The sequence below is a fragment of the Puma concolor genome, chromosome C1, assembly GCF_028749965.1.
Source record: "Puma concolor isolate L17-30 chromosome C1, mPumCon1.1.hap2, whole genome shotgun sequence".
Lineage (NCBI taxonomy): Eukaryota > Metazoa > Chordata > Mammalia > Carnivora > Felidae > Puma > Puma concolor.
The window spans coordinates 96892851-96910349 of record NC_141674.1 but is presented as its reverse complement, the minus strand read 5'-3'; the positions used below and the strand labels follow the sequence as shown (position 1 = coordinate 96910349).

General features: G+C 38.5%; 1 protein-coding gene across 2 annotated transcripts in view; it reads left to right on the top strand.

The window, feature by feature from the left end:
* Positions 1–16787, top strand: part of SLC16A1 (solute carrier family 16 member 1) — a 62203-nt gene extending 45416 nt beyond the window's left edge. For both annotated transcript variants that reach the window (XM_086717869.1, XM_086717868.1), the window contains exons 3-6: positions 3998–4141; positions 8356–9222; positions 11444–16412; positions 16654–16787. In XM_086717869.1, the coding sequence (XP_086573995.1) occupies positions 3998–4141; positions 8356–9222; positions 11444–11715 (1283 nt within the window). In that variant the 3' untranslated portion in view covers positions 11716–16412; positions 16654–16787. The remainder of the gene's footprint in view (positions 1–3997; positions 4142–8355; positions 9223–11443; positions 16413–16653) is intronic.
* Positions 16788–17499: the final 712 nt, after the last annotated feature.

Below are 17499 nucleotides of genomic sequence, written 5' to 3'. Positions count from 1 at the left end.
TGGGCTTCTCACCTGGTGGCAGATTGAACCAATATTAAGCACTAGGCACATATTTCACCCTAGGCTGGGTCTTGTTTGTTTTTTTCTCTCCACCCCACCTCCTCTAGGCTAGGTCTTGTGAGTGACAGAGAACACTTGATCCTGATCCCTGCCTTTGGGGAGTTCATAATCCAACTGAGACAATAACATAAACTTCTGAAACAGTAAATAGTTGAAGTCCTAATTTAATTAAGTATATAATTTCATTGCACAGAAAAAACAGGTAACCTAGTGGCCTTACAGAGAGGTGAATTGGGTGACTTGGAACAGGAGTGGGAAGGCTTCTTTTTTCACTACGTATCTTTTTATACCTTTTGAATTTTGAAGGTATGCCTGTTTTGTTTCAGTACTTTTAAGAGAACCTAGGGGCACCTGGGTGGCGCAGTCGGTTAAGCGTCCGACTTCAGCCAGGTCACGATCTCACGGTCCGTGAGTTCGAGCCCCGCGTCAGGCTCTGGGCTGATGGCTCGGAGCCTGGAGCCTGTTTCCGATTCTGTGTCTCCCTCTCTCTCTGCCCCTCCCCCGTTCATGCTCTGTCTCTCTCTGTCCCATAAATAAATAAAAACGTTGAAAAAAAAAATTTATAAGAGAACCTAAGTGCTATATTGTAGTAGTTATTTTCTTTTTATAAATTCAGAGAAACCAAAAGGGACTTTGGACATTATTTAGATTGTAAGAGCCAGTAGTTTTAGAGGCTTTGAACTCTATGTGCCTGGATTTTCAAATCAGGTTTTGACTATGATGGCTTGAAGAAATTTTTGGCATAAGTATTATCCAGAAGTAGTCCAGGTGTGTGTTCAATGTGTGTTGAGCTGAGGATGAACCAGAGGTTCACATGTTGCAATTTGGAGCTGTCACAGAGCTTGAGAGCCACTTGTATTTTGCATCAAAAGTAAGTGATGTCAGTTGTGCTAATTGCACATGACACTTTCTTCTGGGAAAACAGTTCCTTCTTTGTCCTCACCCAGAGATAACTAGCACATTTTCTCTGAATTCGTGTTATAATAGGCCTATGAACTGTACCCCTCTCTATTTTTAATGATAGCTAATTGGGGCCATCCTTCCTGAAATAACTCTGAAAGACAAATTGCCTATTGAGAGCCTGTGGTGGAATTTTTCCTAAATGGGTTATTTTGTTTTGATTGGCTCCTAAGTGGTATATCCCCTAAGAATTATCATCAGTTTTTAAACTGCCATAATTCTGTAACTTCTGTATTTGGGCCACACCCTCAACGCTAATATGTTTTGACCTATGAGTGGTTTAGTGGGCTTTTTTAATGCTTTGGTTCAGAGATATATACTGATGCTTGTTAGAGCATAAGTGTATTTTTAAGGGAGGAAATCTTAGTTGCCTACTCTTGATTTATTTACTTGAGTTTTTTTTTTTTTTAACATGAAAGTGTAAATTTGCATATTTTCAGTTTCACACTAATGTACGTCATTTTGACATTCCTACTTTAATATTGTGGGCTTTACAGTATTAACTTCTAATTCACAGAATCAACGATGTGGCAGTTATTTTGACCTTTGTAATTCTGACTATACAGAATGTATATGAAAATTTATATGGAATTTATATGGAAATATTTCATGAATATTCTTCCAGTATTTAATTATTTTATCTTTTTTTTATGTTTATTTTTTGACAGAGAGAGAGCGCAAGCCAGAGAGGGGCAGAGAAAGAGGGAGAGAGAATCCAAGGAAGGCTCCGCACTGTCAGTGCATAGCCCGATGCAGGGTTCAGTTTCATGAACTGTGAGACCATGACCTGAGCCAAAATCAGGAGTCGGACATTTAACTGACTGAGTCACCCAGGCGCCTCTTTAATTATTTCATCTTACATAAGCTATAAATTCAAATTATTTCCAAACGAGCCGTGGTCTGATATTTTCATGAAGTGACTTAGAAAGTCAATGAAAAATTTTTATACAAATTCAAGCTGAGCCTGAAGTCTCTCCTAGCAGCCATTTCTGAAACCAGCCCCTGAGATAGACTTAGTGAGTACTCTGAAACACTAGGATGTCAAAAGGTTTGATTCCTTCTTGCAAACATACCATAATTTGAATTTGGATTCCCTGGGGTCAGAGCCTGACCTTTTAATTGTATCATCCTGCAACTTTGAGTGTAGTACTACAATATAAGTAACTGCAGAATTTTCCATGGTGTTTATGGAAATAGAATATGTCAACATATAACCAGTAGTATATTCTGAATACATACACTGTATATTTGTTTTAAAAAGTAGACTGTCTTCTAGGGAACTAATTATAGAATGAACAGAAGAAGGTCAGAATTTACTGTGCTAATAGAAGAAAAACATGATTTGTATGACTTCTGCTTTGTAGTTTAGTTCCACACACATAGAGTGCATGTAATGGGGAGAAACGGGCTGGATTTGAAACTTGGTTTTCAGTAGCTTTGTGACTTTGCAGTGTTCAAACAGCAGATCATTTCCTTGTGTCCTTTCCCTACTGATGCATTGCAGTGATCCTTTCTGTTTGCAGTCATCTACCTTTTCCAGGCAGACGAGGTACAGTGTCAGGTAAACAAAGGTGTCATTCCCACAAGTCCATATCCATGAAGTAGAGACATAAGTATTCTTATACATAAATGAAATTCAATGAATGTCATTCAGTGTAATTAGAAATACTGTTAGTCTACTTAAGAATTGTGTTACAGCTTTTAAAACATTGGTTTGGATAAGACTTTCTTATAATTAACATTTAAAAGTTTGGTAAAAGGACTTACAGATTATACCTATTTGTAGCAAGTAAGGAGAGGCCATTTGATATTCATATTTGAAAACTGATAAATACAACAAATCTTTTTCTTCCTGATCCTTATGATACTTCATATTTTATTTGGTTCCTTCTCTCATGTTCAAGAAAAGCTGATATTTTGGTATTCATCTGTTTAGCAGAGGAAATTTAATCAGATATTCTTTTGTTTTTAATCTGATTTTCTCAGAATAACACTCTATTTTCTATCTTCTTGAGTTGTTAGACCCAAGATATTTTGACCATTATTTGACTTAATCTCCCACAAGCTTTTTTCCCCACAGTATTGTTACCATGAAACAGTAATATAGGCACGGAGCCAAGTTAACTCTGAAAGAAAGACTCAATTCAGTACCTGAGACATGTAGGTAAAACTGGGAACAGTTTTTTTTGTTTTAAAGTTAGATTTCCTAATTGCAAAATTACTTAAACTTGGAAAAAATATTGGTCATTTTCATTTTTTTCTTTTTTAAAAATATGACACAAACTGCATTTATGATAATGTATAAATAATACTCTAAAATCATCTCATCATGTCAGAGTGCCTGTCCAAAAAATGAAAACGGAGCAAACTTATTTTTTTTTTTTAATTTTTTTTTTTCAACGTTTATTTATTTTTGGGACAGAGAGAGACAGAGCATGAACGGGGGAGGGGCAGAGAGAGAGGGAGACACAGAATCGGAAGCAGGCTCCAGGCTCCGAGCCATCAGCCCAGAGCCTGACGCGGGGCTCGAACTCACGGACCGCGAGATCGTGACCTGGCTGAAGTCGGACGCTTAACCGACTGCGCCACCCAGGCGCCCCCGGAGCAAACTTATTGAATACGTTGATCATATCCTAGATATGACAACAAGCCTACAAACATCCATTACCAAGGTGTTTTCAGCCAGTTCTGCCTTATAAGAAGAAGACCGAGGAGAGACCAGAGCCCTTTTATATTTTAGCAAAATTCTGTCCAACATTTATAGATGTAGAAGGCACACAGTGATGTTTTTTAGCATCTTTATTTCTAATACACTTTGACTATGAAATAATTATAGAAAGCAATATTCTTACCATCGTCTTTTGTTGTTTTCTGTTTATTTTGGAGAACTTGTCATTTAGTGTCATTAATGCCTTCTATAGATGTGCAGGAGTTGGTTCCTTTCTTCTATGCTACTAAATTTCTGGTTCTCTCCCAGGTCCTATCAGCAGTATCCTGGTGAATAAATATGGCAGTCGTCCAATCATGATTGCTGGTGGCTGTTTGTCAGGCTGTGGTTTGATTGCAGCTTCTTTCTGTAATACCGTTCAGGAACTTTACTTGTGTGTTGGAGTCATTGGAGGTGAGTTGCTGTTGGTTCATTTTCAAGCATTAGTTTATTACTGGCTATTTGCTTTTCACTTACATTCATCTTTCAGATCTTTTGAGTGAAATTCCTTCCTTACGGAAATTACTTGATTATCATTTTGAAGAGCTATATAAATACTTTTAAGGGTACTAGAAAATCAAACTTTCAAAGAAATTGCTATCATACAGTATGTGTTCATTGTTGAATGAATGAATCAAAGAGATGATAGCATCTCTTGTCCTAAGAATAGTCAATGGTGGTAGATAAAATGTGTCAGGCAACTTCTTGCAAGGTTGATCATTGGTTATTACTCTTTCTCATTACCTCTTCCTCACACAGGGAATGGCCTTCTATTGGAGCAGGAGAGCATAAAACATAAAGCTGGAATTATCTGACAGAATGTCCAGATACATTTCTGAGGGATAAAAGATCCACTTAATAAACTCCCTTCTTCCTTTTTTGATAGCCAGATTAAAATAATGAACTGCTGATGAGTATAATAAAGATTACGTTTTATAACTTCACAATCCAGAGGATGTGACTGTTAATATTTTAATGTATGTCTTTCCATACTTTTTTCTGTGTACAAACGTATAACCTTTTAATACAAAAAATGGTAAGATTATGTTTGGTCACCTTTTTTATTCACTTACCAAGATACCATGAACATCTTTCCATGTCATTAAATATTCTGATAACAATATTCCATTAATAGATATATACTAAAATTTTTTTTTATTAAGCTGTATGCCAAGATCTCACGACCCTGAGATCAAGAGTCATATGCTCTACTGACTGAGCCAAACAGGCTCCCTAATATATACCATAGTTTTATTTGACCAGTCTCTTAGTTAATTGTTCAATATTTAGGGTTTAATTTTTGTTTTTTGGGGTTTTTTTGCATTTTCTTACTGTTAGTAAACAGTATTACATTAATAGTCCTTTATGAACATGAATATTTTCTTAGGATAACTTTGTAAAAGTGGAACTGCTATGTTTTTGAAAAATACATATAAGCTAAATTGCCCTCCAGAAAGATCACGCTCACTAAGAGCTCTATCATCATGTGAGAGGGGATACAGCCTTGGCAAAAATAGGATACTATCTTTTTTAAAAATCATTTCATCGGGTGAATGGTGTCTTCTCCTCGTTTTAATTTAAATCTCTTTGATTATTGGGAAAGTAAATATTTTTAATTTGTGGCTGTGTATTTGGGGTTTTTTTGTCTTTGTACAAAATTCTTATTAATGGCTTTTGTGTACTTGTTTAAGAATAATGTGTAGTAACTTTACATGTTAAATTATTGTCCCTTTGCATAAGACACAGTTATTTTTGCAATTTTTTTTTTACATTTGTGAAAATACACATAACATAAAATTACTTTCCTAACCATCTTTTAAGTGTTCAGTTTAGTGGTATTAACTATATTCACATTGTTTTGCAACCATTTCTACCATCCATTTTCAGAACTGTTTTCATCTTGCAGAACTGAAACTCTGACCCCATTAAACAATAACTTCCCAGTCCCCATCCCTCCAAATATCTGTTGCCAATTTTTTTCTGTTGACTTTTCTTTGGAAGAAAAATTTGGGGTGGGGGGCAGTGCCTGGGTGGCTTAGTCAGTTGAGAGTCCAACTTCAGCTTAGGTCATGATCTCATGGTTCATGAGTTCAAGCTCTGCATCAGGCTCTGCGCTGACAGTTCAGAGCTTGGAGCCTGCTTCGGATACTGTGTCCCCCTCCTTATGTGCCCCTCCCCCAGTCACACTGTCTTTCTCAAAAATAAACATGAAAAAACCAGAAAGAGGGGTGGCGCCTAGGTGGCTCAGTTGTTAAGCATGCGACTTTGCTTAGGTCATGATCTCATGGTCCATGAGTTCAAGCCCCATGTCGGGCTCTGTGCTGACAGCTCAGAGCCTGGAGCCTGCTTCGGATTCTGTGTCTCTGTCTCTCTCTGATCCTCCCTGACTCACGGTCTGTCTCTCTCTCAAAAATAAGTAAACGTTTAAAATTTTTAAGTTTTTTTTTTATTTTTATAAGATTTATGTATTTATTTAGTGAGGGGAAGAGGGAGAGCGTGCACGTGAGCCTGTATGCACCAGCAAATGGGGAGCAGCGGAGAGAGAAAATCCTAAGCAGGCTCCCCACTGCCAGGGTGGAGCCTAATATGCACAGGGCTTGAACTCACAAACACGTGAGGTCATGACCTGAGCCAAAATCAAGAGTCAGATGCCTAACCAACTGAGCCACCCCAGGCACCCCTGTTTGCCTATTTTTAAACATCTGGTACCCTACCCTCCCCCTGCCATGTTTTACATTTAAAACTTCTGAATAGAAGAAAACATTTTACATAAAATGAGAAGAAATATAAAAGTCTGTTTGCTCCCACATGGTTACTTAGCTTATTCTCTTTTATTCGTTCCTCAAATATTTATTAACAACCATGTGTGTATCAGGCACTGTTCTAGATATTGTTGGGAATAGAACAACCAAATTGGGCTAAATCATACTCTTTAATGGGAGGGGGCAGACAATACTACTCACAAATATATGAATAAATAGGGAAAATATCAGCTAGTAATAATGCTATACAAAGCCTCAAAACAAAGTGTTCTGACAGAGAAAGACTAGGTGGTCTATGAAGGTAGGGTGCTCTGGAGACATGTCCTTAACCAAGAAATCTGAGTAAACAGGGAACTAGCTATGTGAAAATCTAGGGGAACCTAAGCCCCAGGTCAACAGTGTACTTCTTGGCACAGGTGAGAATGGTCTGGTATGAGATGAGGAAGGGAGTTAACGTAAGGGAAGGTTATGGTTGGGAAGCCACTATCAGGCTTGAAACAGTGGAGTGATCTGCCCTGGTGTATTGGTTTAATGCTCTGTGAATGGCTTAAACATAAATGGTAGGGAACAAGCAGGGACCAGGGAAAGCATCTAGAAGTTATTTGAATATTCACTTTTACTAGCACTGTTTATTGAACAATTCTTTCTACAGGAATTAAAAACTTCACTTTTACATTAAGTGTATGTATATATAATGTTTACATTAAAATATATGTTATATATATACATAATATTTATTTATATATATATATATAATATTTTTTTTACATTAAATGTTCATGGACTCTGTCCACTTTCATGGATCAGTGTTTATGCCTGAGTCAGAGCCACACTGTTGTAATGACTGTAGCTTCTGGAAGTCCATTTAAATATCTGTTACTGTTTGTCCCACTCCTCCTGTACCACAGGAGGACTTCCTGATTGACTCCCATGCATTCTCTTAAGTATGTTTTAGAGTCATTTTACCCTATTCCAAAATGAAATGCACTGACATTTTCATTGGAATCACATTAAATTAATACATTCATTTGGGGAGTATTGACGTCTTGATGATGTTGTGTTTTATTGTCCAAAAATTGTGTGTGCGCTTGTGTGTGTGTTTTCATTCTCTGACCCTTTAGGAAAGTTACACGGTTGCAGTGATTAAAATTGCACATTTTTTACTTTTGGTGCTATTGTAAAGTCATTTTTTAAAATGTTTCTTTATTTTTGAGAGGGATTGAGAACACGGGCAGGTGAGGTGCAGAGAGGGAGGGAGCAGCCTCTGTACTGACAACAGGAACCTGATGTGGGGCTTCAACTCATGAACTATGAGATCATGACCTGAGCTCAAGTTGGACGTTTGTCCACCTGAGCCACCCAGGTGCCCCTTTGGTGCTATTATAAAAGGAATAATTTTGTGTTGCACTTTCTGTTGTAAAACTTGTCTCTAGTTGATAATTATCCACTTAATGATTTTTCTGTCATTACAATGATTCCTCAGGTGGTTTTGCGAGATTAGACAAATAGTTATTCACCTTCAAATACTATAAACAATAATAAAAATAACTAACATTTATTGAGTGCAGACTGCAATACCAGGCACTGTTTTAACCAACAGCACTGTGCACCTGTTTTACGTATTATGAGACACTCACATGTCCGACATTACCAGCAAGTCGCGATGCTGAGATTTGAACCCACATACGTCTGCTTTTAGATACCACACTTTAAACCATTATACAGTATATCCTGTAATGGTGAGGATTTTTGTCTCATTTGCATTACTTATAACTCTTATTTTAATTTCTTTGTTTTGTTAAGTAATTCCAAATACGTTGCTGACATTTATTATAGTATGTGATTCTTTTTAACCCTCCTCCCCAGGTCTTGGGCTTGCCTTCAACTTGAATCCGGCTCTGACCATGATTGGCAAGTATTTCTACAAGAGGCGACCATTGGCAAATGGACTGGCCATGGCAGGCAGCCCTGTGTTTCTCTCTACTCTGGCCCCCCTCAATCAGGCTTTCTTCGGTATCTTTGGCTGGAGAGGAAGCTTCCTAATTCTTGGGGGCCTCCTACTAAATTGCTGTGTAGCTGGTGCCCTGATGCGACCGATAGGGCCCCCGCCAACCAATGCAGGGAAAGATAGGTCTAAAGAATCCCTTCAGGATGCTGGAAAATCTGAAGGAAAAAAGGGAGTAGGTGATGCAAATACAGATCTTATTGGAGGAAACCCCAAACAAGAGAAACGATCATTCTTCCAAACAATTAATAAATTCCTGGACTTATCTCTGTTCACACACAGAGGCTTTTTGCTATACCTCTCCGGAAATGTGCTCATGTTTTTTGGACTATTTACTCCTTTGGTCTTTCTCAGTAATTATGGCAAGAGTAAACATTACTCTAGTGAGAAGGCTGCCTTCCTTCTTTCCATTCTGGCTTTCGTCGATATGGTAGCCAGACCTTCTATGGGACTTGTAGCCAACACAAAGTGGATAAGACCTCGAGTTCAGTACTTTTTTGCTGCTTCTATTATTGCAAATGGAGTGTGTCATCTGCTAGCACCTTTATCCTCCAGCTACATTGGGTTCTGTGTCTATGCGGGATTCTTTGGATTTGCATTTGGATGGCTCAGCTCCGTATTATTCGAAACACTGATGGACCTTGTTGGACCCCAGAGGTTCTCCAGTGCTGTGGGATTGGTGACCATCGTGGAATGCTGTCCTGTCCTCTTGGGGCCGCCACTTTTAGGTATAGTATGCCTTACTACCTCTTTGGTCCTCTTAACATAAAACAGGCATAGAAAATTGGGAAGGTGATAAAAAGCAGAGATTACTGAGCCTCTGGGTGGCAGAGAGCATTTTTCATCTCTGTAGCCTCAGTGCTGACACAATGCTTGGCACAGCATAATTGCTCAGATCCTTACAGAATCAAATTGCATTGAACCATCAAGTTGAAAGGGGAGTCCAGTATTTTTACAAATGGCATTCTTTTTTGAAGTGTTTTATCTTCATAAAACTTAGGTGCTTATTGTAGGAAACATGTAAAATACAACACCTCTGATAATAGCTACCATGTGAGCTCCTGGTTTACCAGGGACTGTCCTAAACATTTTCTGTATCCTCTTACAGCTCATAAGCCTATGAAATAGGACTGTCATAGTTCCTACTTCATAAGAAATAGAAGTTTTGAAAGGTTAAATAGTTTGCCTTACATCACATGGCTAGTAAGTGAGTATATAATTTGGGAACTGTTTCTTAAGGTTATCTTTTCAGTTAATAGCTCACTAGATAACAGATTAGTGAAGATGTGTACTTATTAGAAGTATGATTTGGGGAATAAGGATACATAAAGAAGACCTATAGCTCTCCTTCTGATACTGCTCTCTTCCTCCCCATATCCAGTGATTCTAGTTGGCCCACTTTTTCTGTCACAACACCACCCCATCCACAGTTCCTGTCCCCTATCTAGGTTGCTCCAGCAGCCTCCAGACTGGTCTACCCATATCCACTCTAGCCAGCCTACAATCTGTTTTCTACTCTGCAGGCAAATACAAACTCGATATTCCAGCTGATGAGATCTTTCCAGTTGCTTCCCATTGTTCTTGGGGTGGAGAGCAAATTCCCTTGTGGCCTACAAGGCGCCCCCCAGCCTGGCTTCCAATCTCTCCAGCCTCATTTCCTGTCACTCACCTTTTGTTCTCTCTGCTCCAACAGCCCCGCCCTTCCTCCTTCCCCTCTCACACCCCAGCTTCCTACCACCTGCCTTTGCACTTGCTGTGCTCTGGCCTCATCCTTCTCCCATCCCCTCCTCCTAGATGGGTCCCATCCTCCTCTAGGTCCCTGCTTCATTTACACTGTAAGAGAAGCTTTCCTGACCCTGCTTGCTGCTCCCAACCCCCTATTTTCTGCTTTCAAACACTCCTTGTCACGGCTTGTATAATTATTTGATTAACATTTCTCTTCTCCACTGAACTGTGGATGTTCTCTCCTCTGCTCTCCCTTATCCTCAGGGCCAGCAGCCCGGAGCCGAGTGTATGCGTCAGCCCGATAAATATTGCTGAATGAACGATGTCCTGAGTTAGAAAAGCATATGGAATCATATTTGAATTGGTTGTATTTAGTCCTCTTGGGTGTTTATTCCTTAACTAACCAATTGGGTGAGATGCTAATAAATTTTACTATAACAAGGATTTCATGGCCAAAACATTTTTGGAAACCCCAAGTTTGATAGATTACCAGAGGACCTTGCAAAGCCTATTTAATATGCACGTGGTGAATCTTTACCAGAAAAGAATATGTTATGCCATTCCCTAAGTTTGACTTTGGGAACACTCAGGAGGTTACAGGTGCAGCTTCAGTGTCAGACTTCCTGGATTAAAAGCCATGTTATTTCACCTATGAGCTCTGTGACCTTGGGCGAGTTACTTAAGGTTTCTGTACTTCAGTTTGTACATCCTACAGCGGGAATGATGACAGAATCTGCCTGTTGTGAGGATTAAGCACTTCGAATGGTGGAAAGGTGTTGCTGTTAATTGTATAGCACAGGCCAAGTGTTCACAGGGACCGCTCTTTGGGAAATGCTGATGTCAGCGAAAGAGCATTGGCCAGGAGACTGCAGTTAGCTCTGTGGCCTGGGGCAAGACTCCTAAACCTCTTTTGAGCAACAAATTTTTCCACTGTGAATCCAGAGAATTGATTCTAGATGATCTGTAGGTCTTTCCTGGCTCAAATTTGGAAAGATTTCGTTATTTTCAAGTTGCTAAAAATAACAAAATATGCAAGGCCATCTAAAACCCAAGTGTGACATAAAAGATGAGATAATTTTTAGCAGTTCTTTTTTTAGACTAATTTGTCATTTATGGGCTCTTTGAGGATTGGTTGACATCTTTCTGAGTAGATCCTTCAGCTTCATTTGGGAAAGGTATACTTGTTTACTTTTGCCCACATAACTGTGTTTTGGATATCTTCAGGTCGTCTGAATGACATCTATGGAGACTACAAATACACATACTGGGCGTGTGGTGTGATCCTAATTATCGCAGGCATCTATCTCTTCATTGGCATGGGCATCAATTATCGGCTTGTGGCGAAAGAACAGAAAGCAGAGAAGCAGCAGAAAAAGGAAAATAAAGAGGAGGAGACCAGTGTAGATGCTGCTGAGAAGCCAAAAGAATACACAGCAGAATCTGAAGAGCAGAAAGACACAGAAGGAAGTCCCAAAGAGGAGGAGAGTCCAGTCTAAACGTGTGGGGCCCAAGGGTCAATGGAGCAGCTTGTGACCCAAGATACCTGAAAATGTTCTACTGGCCTGTAATCCAGCAGTGGTGCTCAATGCAAATAGTGGACATTTGTGTGGGAAATCATACCAGGTGTTCAGTGATGGAATTTTTGTTTCACTCCTTACCAGTAGCCTGAATTTAAAATGCCATACCTTTGGGAAGGGAGTGGTTAGCAAAGAATGACAGAAGGAAGTAGTATGGGGGTTTTTTTGTTTGTTTGTTTGTTTGTTTGTTTAAATCTTAGCTTTTACCAGTGTCCAGAAGATTATAATATGTGCCTTAAGTTTTAGTCTTTAGAACTCTTTAGGGAGCCTTAACTTTTTAAGCCATTCTGCTGAATTCATCTAAGTGTTACGTTGTAAGGAAGAGTAACAACTAACTTGTTTGAGACCAATCTAAAATTTAAAATTAACCTTTGTTTCATTGTTACTTGTAATATAGTGTCATACATCATCACTGGAAGATTTATAAGTAGAAATGTTCGTTGCAAGTTGGGATTTTATAAAATCCTGACTAAAATATTTTCCTAGCATCAATAGTTGCCTGGCATAGTGCCTGCTAGCTATATATTTAGGAAATTTAAGGCATAAAGCTTTGGAAACATCTTGGCCATTCTAGACACATTGTACTCATCAGCACCTCTCTGGAATCTTTTCTTGGGATGCTAATATTATTAGTGTTTGAGAATTGATTTCATTACATTACTGTTTTCCCTTTTCAAAGATGCATTTTGAGTGCTTATAGGCCATTGCCCCCTTTGAGGTCATTTAGTATTTTTCAGTGTAAAAGTTAATTTTAAAATATGCAAAACTATGTATTTGTGCCTCCTTATTAGTAAATACAACACATCTAATTAAATGCAGACAGATATTTCAAACAGCAGCTGAATTCAGCTTCAGTTTTACCAAAACCTCAGTTAAACTGAGACTTGGAATCTTTTTTTGTTAATGATTTTCCTGGAATCCCCCCATTGATTCATAGTGGTTCCATTTATATCTGTGTCAGTCTTAGAGCTGCGTGTGAGATATTCAATCTTTGTATATTTGGGTTTTTTTCTTTAATGTTTGCTAATTAAAGAAAGCCAGAGCAATTTGGCCCCAGGCAAACAAATAAGGATAAGATTTGGAGGAAAGTTGCTCCTTTTCTTTTTCTCAGGCCTGACAGAAAATTATGTTTTGCTTACAATTATTGGATACATTCTTACTTTCCACACAAACCTAAAGATATTGTGACCCTTTTTACTTACTTGAGAAGTAGAGAAATGGGTTTAATATAAGGATAGGGAGGATGGACCAGAATGAAAACTGTAAATATTTTTTAACCTAATATCTTCTAAAAGGCGCAAGAAGATAATGATAGACACTCGATAAATTATATTCCGTGAATTTAAAAATATCATTGTAATTGACACAGTGAAAGAAAGTATAGGTACAAAACCTTTTGTGTAAGAGGCTGGCTTTTCCAAATAAACTTTTTTTTTCTTTTTTTTAAGAAATGTTTCTCCCTCCAAATGTTTATTTTCTTGAGAAAGTATTAGTGTGTCTTTATTTTCAGTATCAAGATCCATTTTGGCCCTTGCTAATATTAAATCATTTAGCTTATGTGCTGTGGGAATTGTGCATATTGCTAATTTTATTTATATTTTTCTTCTTTCATCTTTTCTTTAAGGCAAAGAAGAGGGGAATTTTGAAATCACCTCTCTGAAAGCATCCAAAGCAGTTAGACTTAAGGACACAATGAAAACTCCCTTTCAGTGCCTGAGTGTCATGGCAGATGGAGGAGGCATTTTAGGGGAGAAGCCTGCTGTGATTGTTGGCAGGCTCGGCTCCAGTTGGGACTCTGCTATTTTCCATGGCCCCGAGTCCATAACCTCTATGTGCTTCTTTCCCCTTCCATAAAAACGAGGATCACTGTCAGTGAGGTAATATAAGTAAAGGAAATGGGAAGGGGAGGTAGGGTGGAGGAGGAGGAGTGCAGGATTATTTTCCCCAGTAGGAGAGGAAAACTTTTCCCTTCTTCCTTCCTAGGTTCTTTGGCTGGCCTAATAATTATATTGACCTAAGACAGATTAATAGGAGAAAAATTTAATTTCATACATGTGGGAACTTCACATAGACTTGACAGTATCATAAATAATTAGGCAACCAAGGCTTACAAGCCATCTTGAGCTAAGGAGAAGGGGGATAGGGGTCTTCAGCTTCAAAAGGAATAAAAACAATTTATAGAAAGATGGGAAGAATAAATGTTTGGTAAACTATGCCATGTGGAGAACTCTTATGTTAAAAAAAAAAAAAGTTAACTTTGGTAATCTCTTCCTTGGTACAGACTCCCTGTCTAAATTCTTTCAGGCAGTACCAAGGGAGGTAAAAAGTTCTTGAGTCTGTTAGGCATTGGTGGCCTTCAGCTCAAATAATCCACATGCTAAAGTGGCCCATTTGGGGCAGCCCTGTCCTGGACCCCATCACTCCCATCACAGTTGAGCTACATCCGCACCTAAGAGCCTGCTTAGTCTTTGTTCAATAGCTGAATCTTTTTAGTGAGGTGAGGGGTTTGTGGTGCAGACTGACCACTACTCATTAGCAAAAAGGGTTGAAAACCGCTTCCAAGCTGGAATTAAACTTTTTATTGCCAGTCCAACCCTAACTTTCTCCCCCTAAAGAGGGAGGATTTCAGCTATTTATTCAACATCAATTTTGGTAACAGCCAACATTAAAACCTGATACAGGCCTACTCTGTGCCGTCTTCCTTGCTAACAGTCCCCGTGAATTTTCTCTGTGTTGTAGGTTATGTTCAACAGTGGGAAGCAGCCGAGCTTTCTGATTCTGTCTGTTGTCCTTTATTCCGTGTGAGGACTAAGTTTTATTCCAATTCACATGGTTTCAGTGGCTGCTTTGGGAAAATAGATGTATGCAAAAAGTACCTGCCTGTGTTTGCTTTTTCTCTGTGCCACACCCTCTGTAAGTCACAGGACATATACAGCTCTTAGGTAGTCGTAGTGCTTGGCTCTGTTCAAGAGTATATTCTGAAACAGGCTCCCAGGCCAAAGCTGGGAAATTACTTAAGAAGCTGATAGGTTGGACAGTTGCAGATTATCATGGTGACAAGACCATATTCTCATGCTCTACACAAGTTTGTTGAGAATTTAAATTATCTGAACTAGTCATGATAAGTGAATAATTTCTATAAAAAGTATTCAGGAAAACATGATGGTAAAACAAATTATGGGAAATTCAGAGGTGTTTTATCCCTGATTTAATCACACTGATGACTAGTCCTGAATTCTTGGGTTATCTGAATTAGTTTATGTGTGTATTATAGATACGTATGTCAATATTAATCCTGTATTTTTAAAAAGGAAAAAGTTTTGTCAAAAACCACTTAATATTTTTGTATGAGCCAGTGTTTTACTGTGTTGAATTTCAGACTGATAAATTGGGTATTGGTTTGTGTGAAAAACCTAAATGTCTGGGTTTTACCTTCCCTAGCAAATGGTTCATAGTATAATAAACTTAATAATCAGGTAGCCATGTGCCCCTCCACCATTTTGCTTGGAAAGACGAGGAAAGGTGAACAGCAGATTTCCACCTTTGCAACATGACTTGTTTTAATAATCAGATCAGGCATTTGCCTGGAAGACATGAAGAAAGAGGTTAATGACAGACTTGTGTCAATATGAAAATTCTTTCAGTTCTTGACAGGAAGCGACAGCCCAAGCTTGCCTGGCTTCCCAGATGTGAGCAATGAAGCCAGGTTGCTTCAGAGTTCAGAAGCATCTAAGGGGATTTCAGGTACATCATTTCTGAAATGTGTTCTAGCTTTAGCGTTTTAGATTCTGTCTCCCCTTTTCCCCCATTCAGTCTGGGCCATAGTGACTAAAGCTTTCAAATGAGAGTAGTTGGAAAAAGTACCATGTGTTATGTGTAGATTATTTTTCTCCTCAACTGAACAGCATTGATCTACTGCATTTTGCTGAGTTTTACCCTGACTTGCCTAGAGGAGACAGGGATAGCTAGCAACGGAATTGTAGTCTGCTGGTTGCTTAACAGTATAGGCCCCCTGGGTTCAAATTGAGGCTGTGTGACTTCACACAAATTACTTAGCCTCCATAAGGGTCAGGTTTTCTCTTCTGTAAAGGGGTTAAGAATAATTGGTAGCGCACCGCCCCCCCCCCCCTCCCCCCCGGCAGAGTTGTCCGGAAGGTTAGTTGATATTTGACAGCTGGTGTTAAGTAAGAGCTTAATAAGTGTAAATACCTATTAAAAAAAAGTCTTGGGGAAAAAATTGAGCTCTTCTAATTCCCAAAATGGATCCTTACTTGGAGAGGATAGTTTGGAAGAGACTCTTAAAGATAAGAATATTAGCTAAATTATCAGATTCTCCTTTCTGATTAGATCCCCCTTTTATTCTTGTAAATGTAATGGTCTTTCTTTGGTAAATGAATGGGTGAAATGAACAATTTACAAGGTTGGTACATACATGTCTAGCTCTGTGAGCAAAAGGGTTGTAAATCTCAAAGCCCTTGCACTCCTGATATTCTGACAATACACTGTCTCCAAGGAAGAGATGCCTGACTAGCAGCACATAAAGCTTTCCTCTTGATATTTGTGATGATTCTAAAAGAAGAAATATAACTAAGCCATAACTAGTCGTGATTAAAATTGTCTGTCCCTACCAATGTTCTTTTTTTTTTTTTTAATTTTTTTTTTCAACATTTATTTATTTTTGGGACAGAGAGAGACAGAGCATGAACGGGGGAGGGGAGAGAGAGAGGGAGACACAGAATCCAAAATAGGCTCCAGGCTCTGAGCTGTCAGCCCAGAGCCTGACGCGGGGCTCAAACTCACGGACCGCGAGATCGTGACCTGGCTGAAGTCGGACGCTTAACCGACTGCGCCACCCAGGCGCCCCCCTACCAATGTTCTTAAATGCAAATTGAAAAATTGGTGAGGTTTTAGTTTTTACCTACTATATACGTAACATGATTTAAGTTATAAATTATCAGTTGGTGGCTGAATAAATTGGTGTAACATATTGACAGAGTATATGAGACATATTTCATGATGTGTGTCAAGTGCCATGAGTTCACATCACATTCCAGATAATGGAATTTATGTAAGAAAAATATGTCTGTCTTTGAAATTGTCAATTTCTTTGGAAAGTCCTAAGGTGTATATCAGTAACTAAATGGATGGTTATGATGTCCTTGTGGTATAAACATGGCACAATGTTAAACAAGCAGAACACAAACTACTATGATACATGTCTGTCTATCACACACACACGTACATATATATACATACATACATATATACATACATCTATATACACTGCATACATATATATACATATATATGTATGTATATATATATACACACACACATATATATGCATAATGCTTATAACACACTCACATTGGGGGAAAGAACATACACAAATAGGCTAATCACTTTGTGACCATAATTAGAGATGACTTTTTCTATATTTTTTCCATATCCTAAATTTTCTTAATGTGATGATAACTTTTATACTAAAAGAAAATATTTAATGTAGGAGATACTACTGGTTTACAGAGGGGAAAAAAAATAGTACATTTGATCTAGAAGTGTTCTGACACATGACTCCTAAGAAAATGAAGCTGATGATTATTACAAGCAGGTTATTTTTTCCTGTTTCTTCGATAGTTGCATCTGGTGAAAGGGAGGGGAGTAAGACCGGGACCTCAAGAGCACAGTGCTCTCAAGGCATGA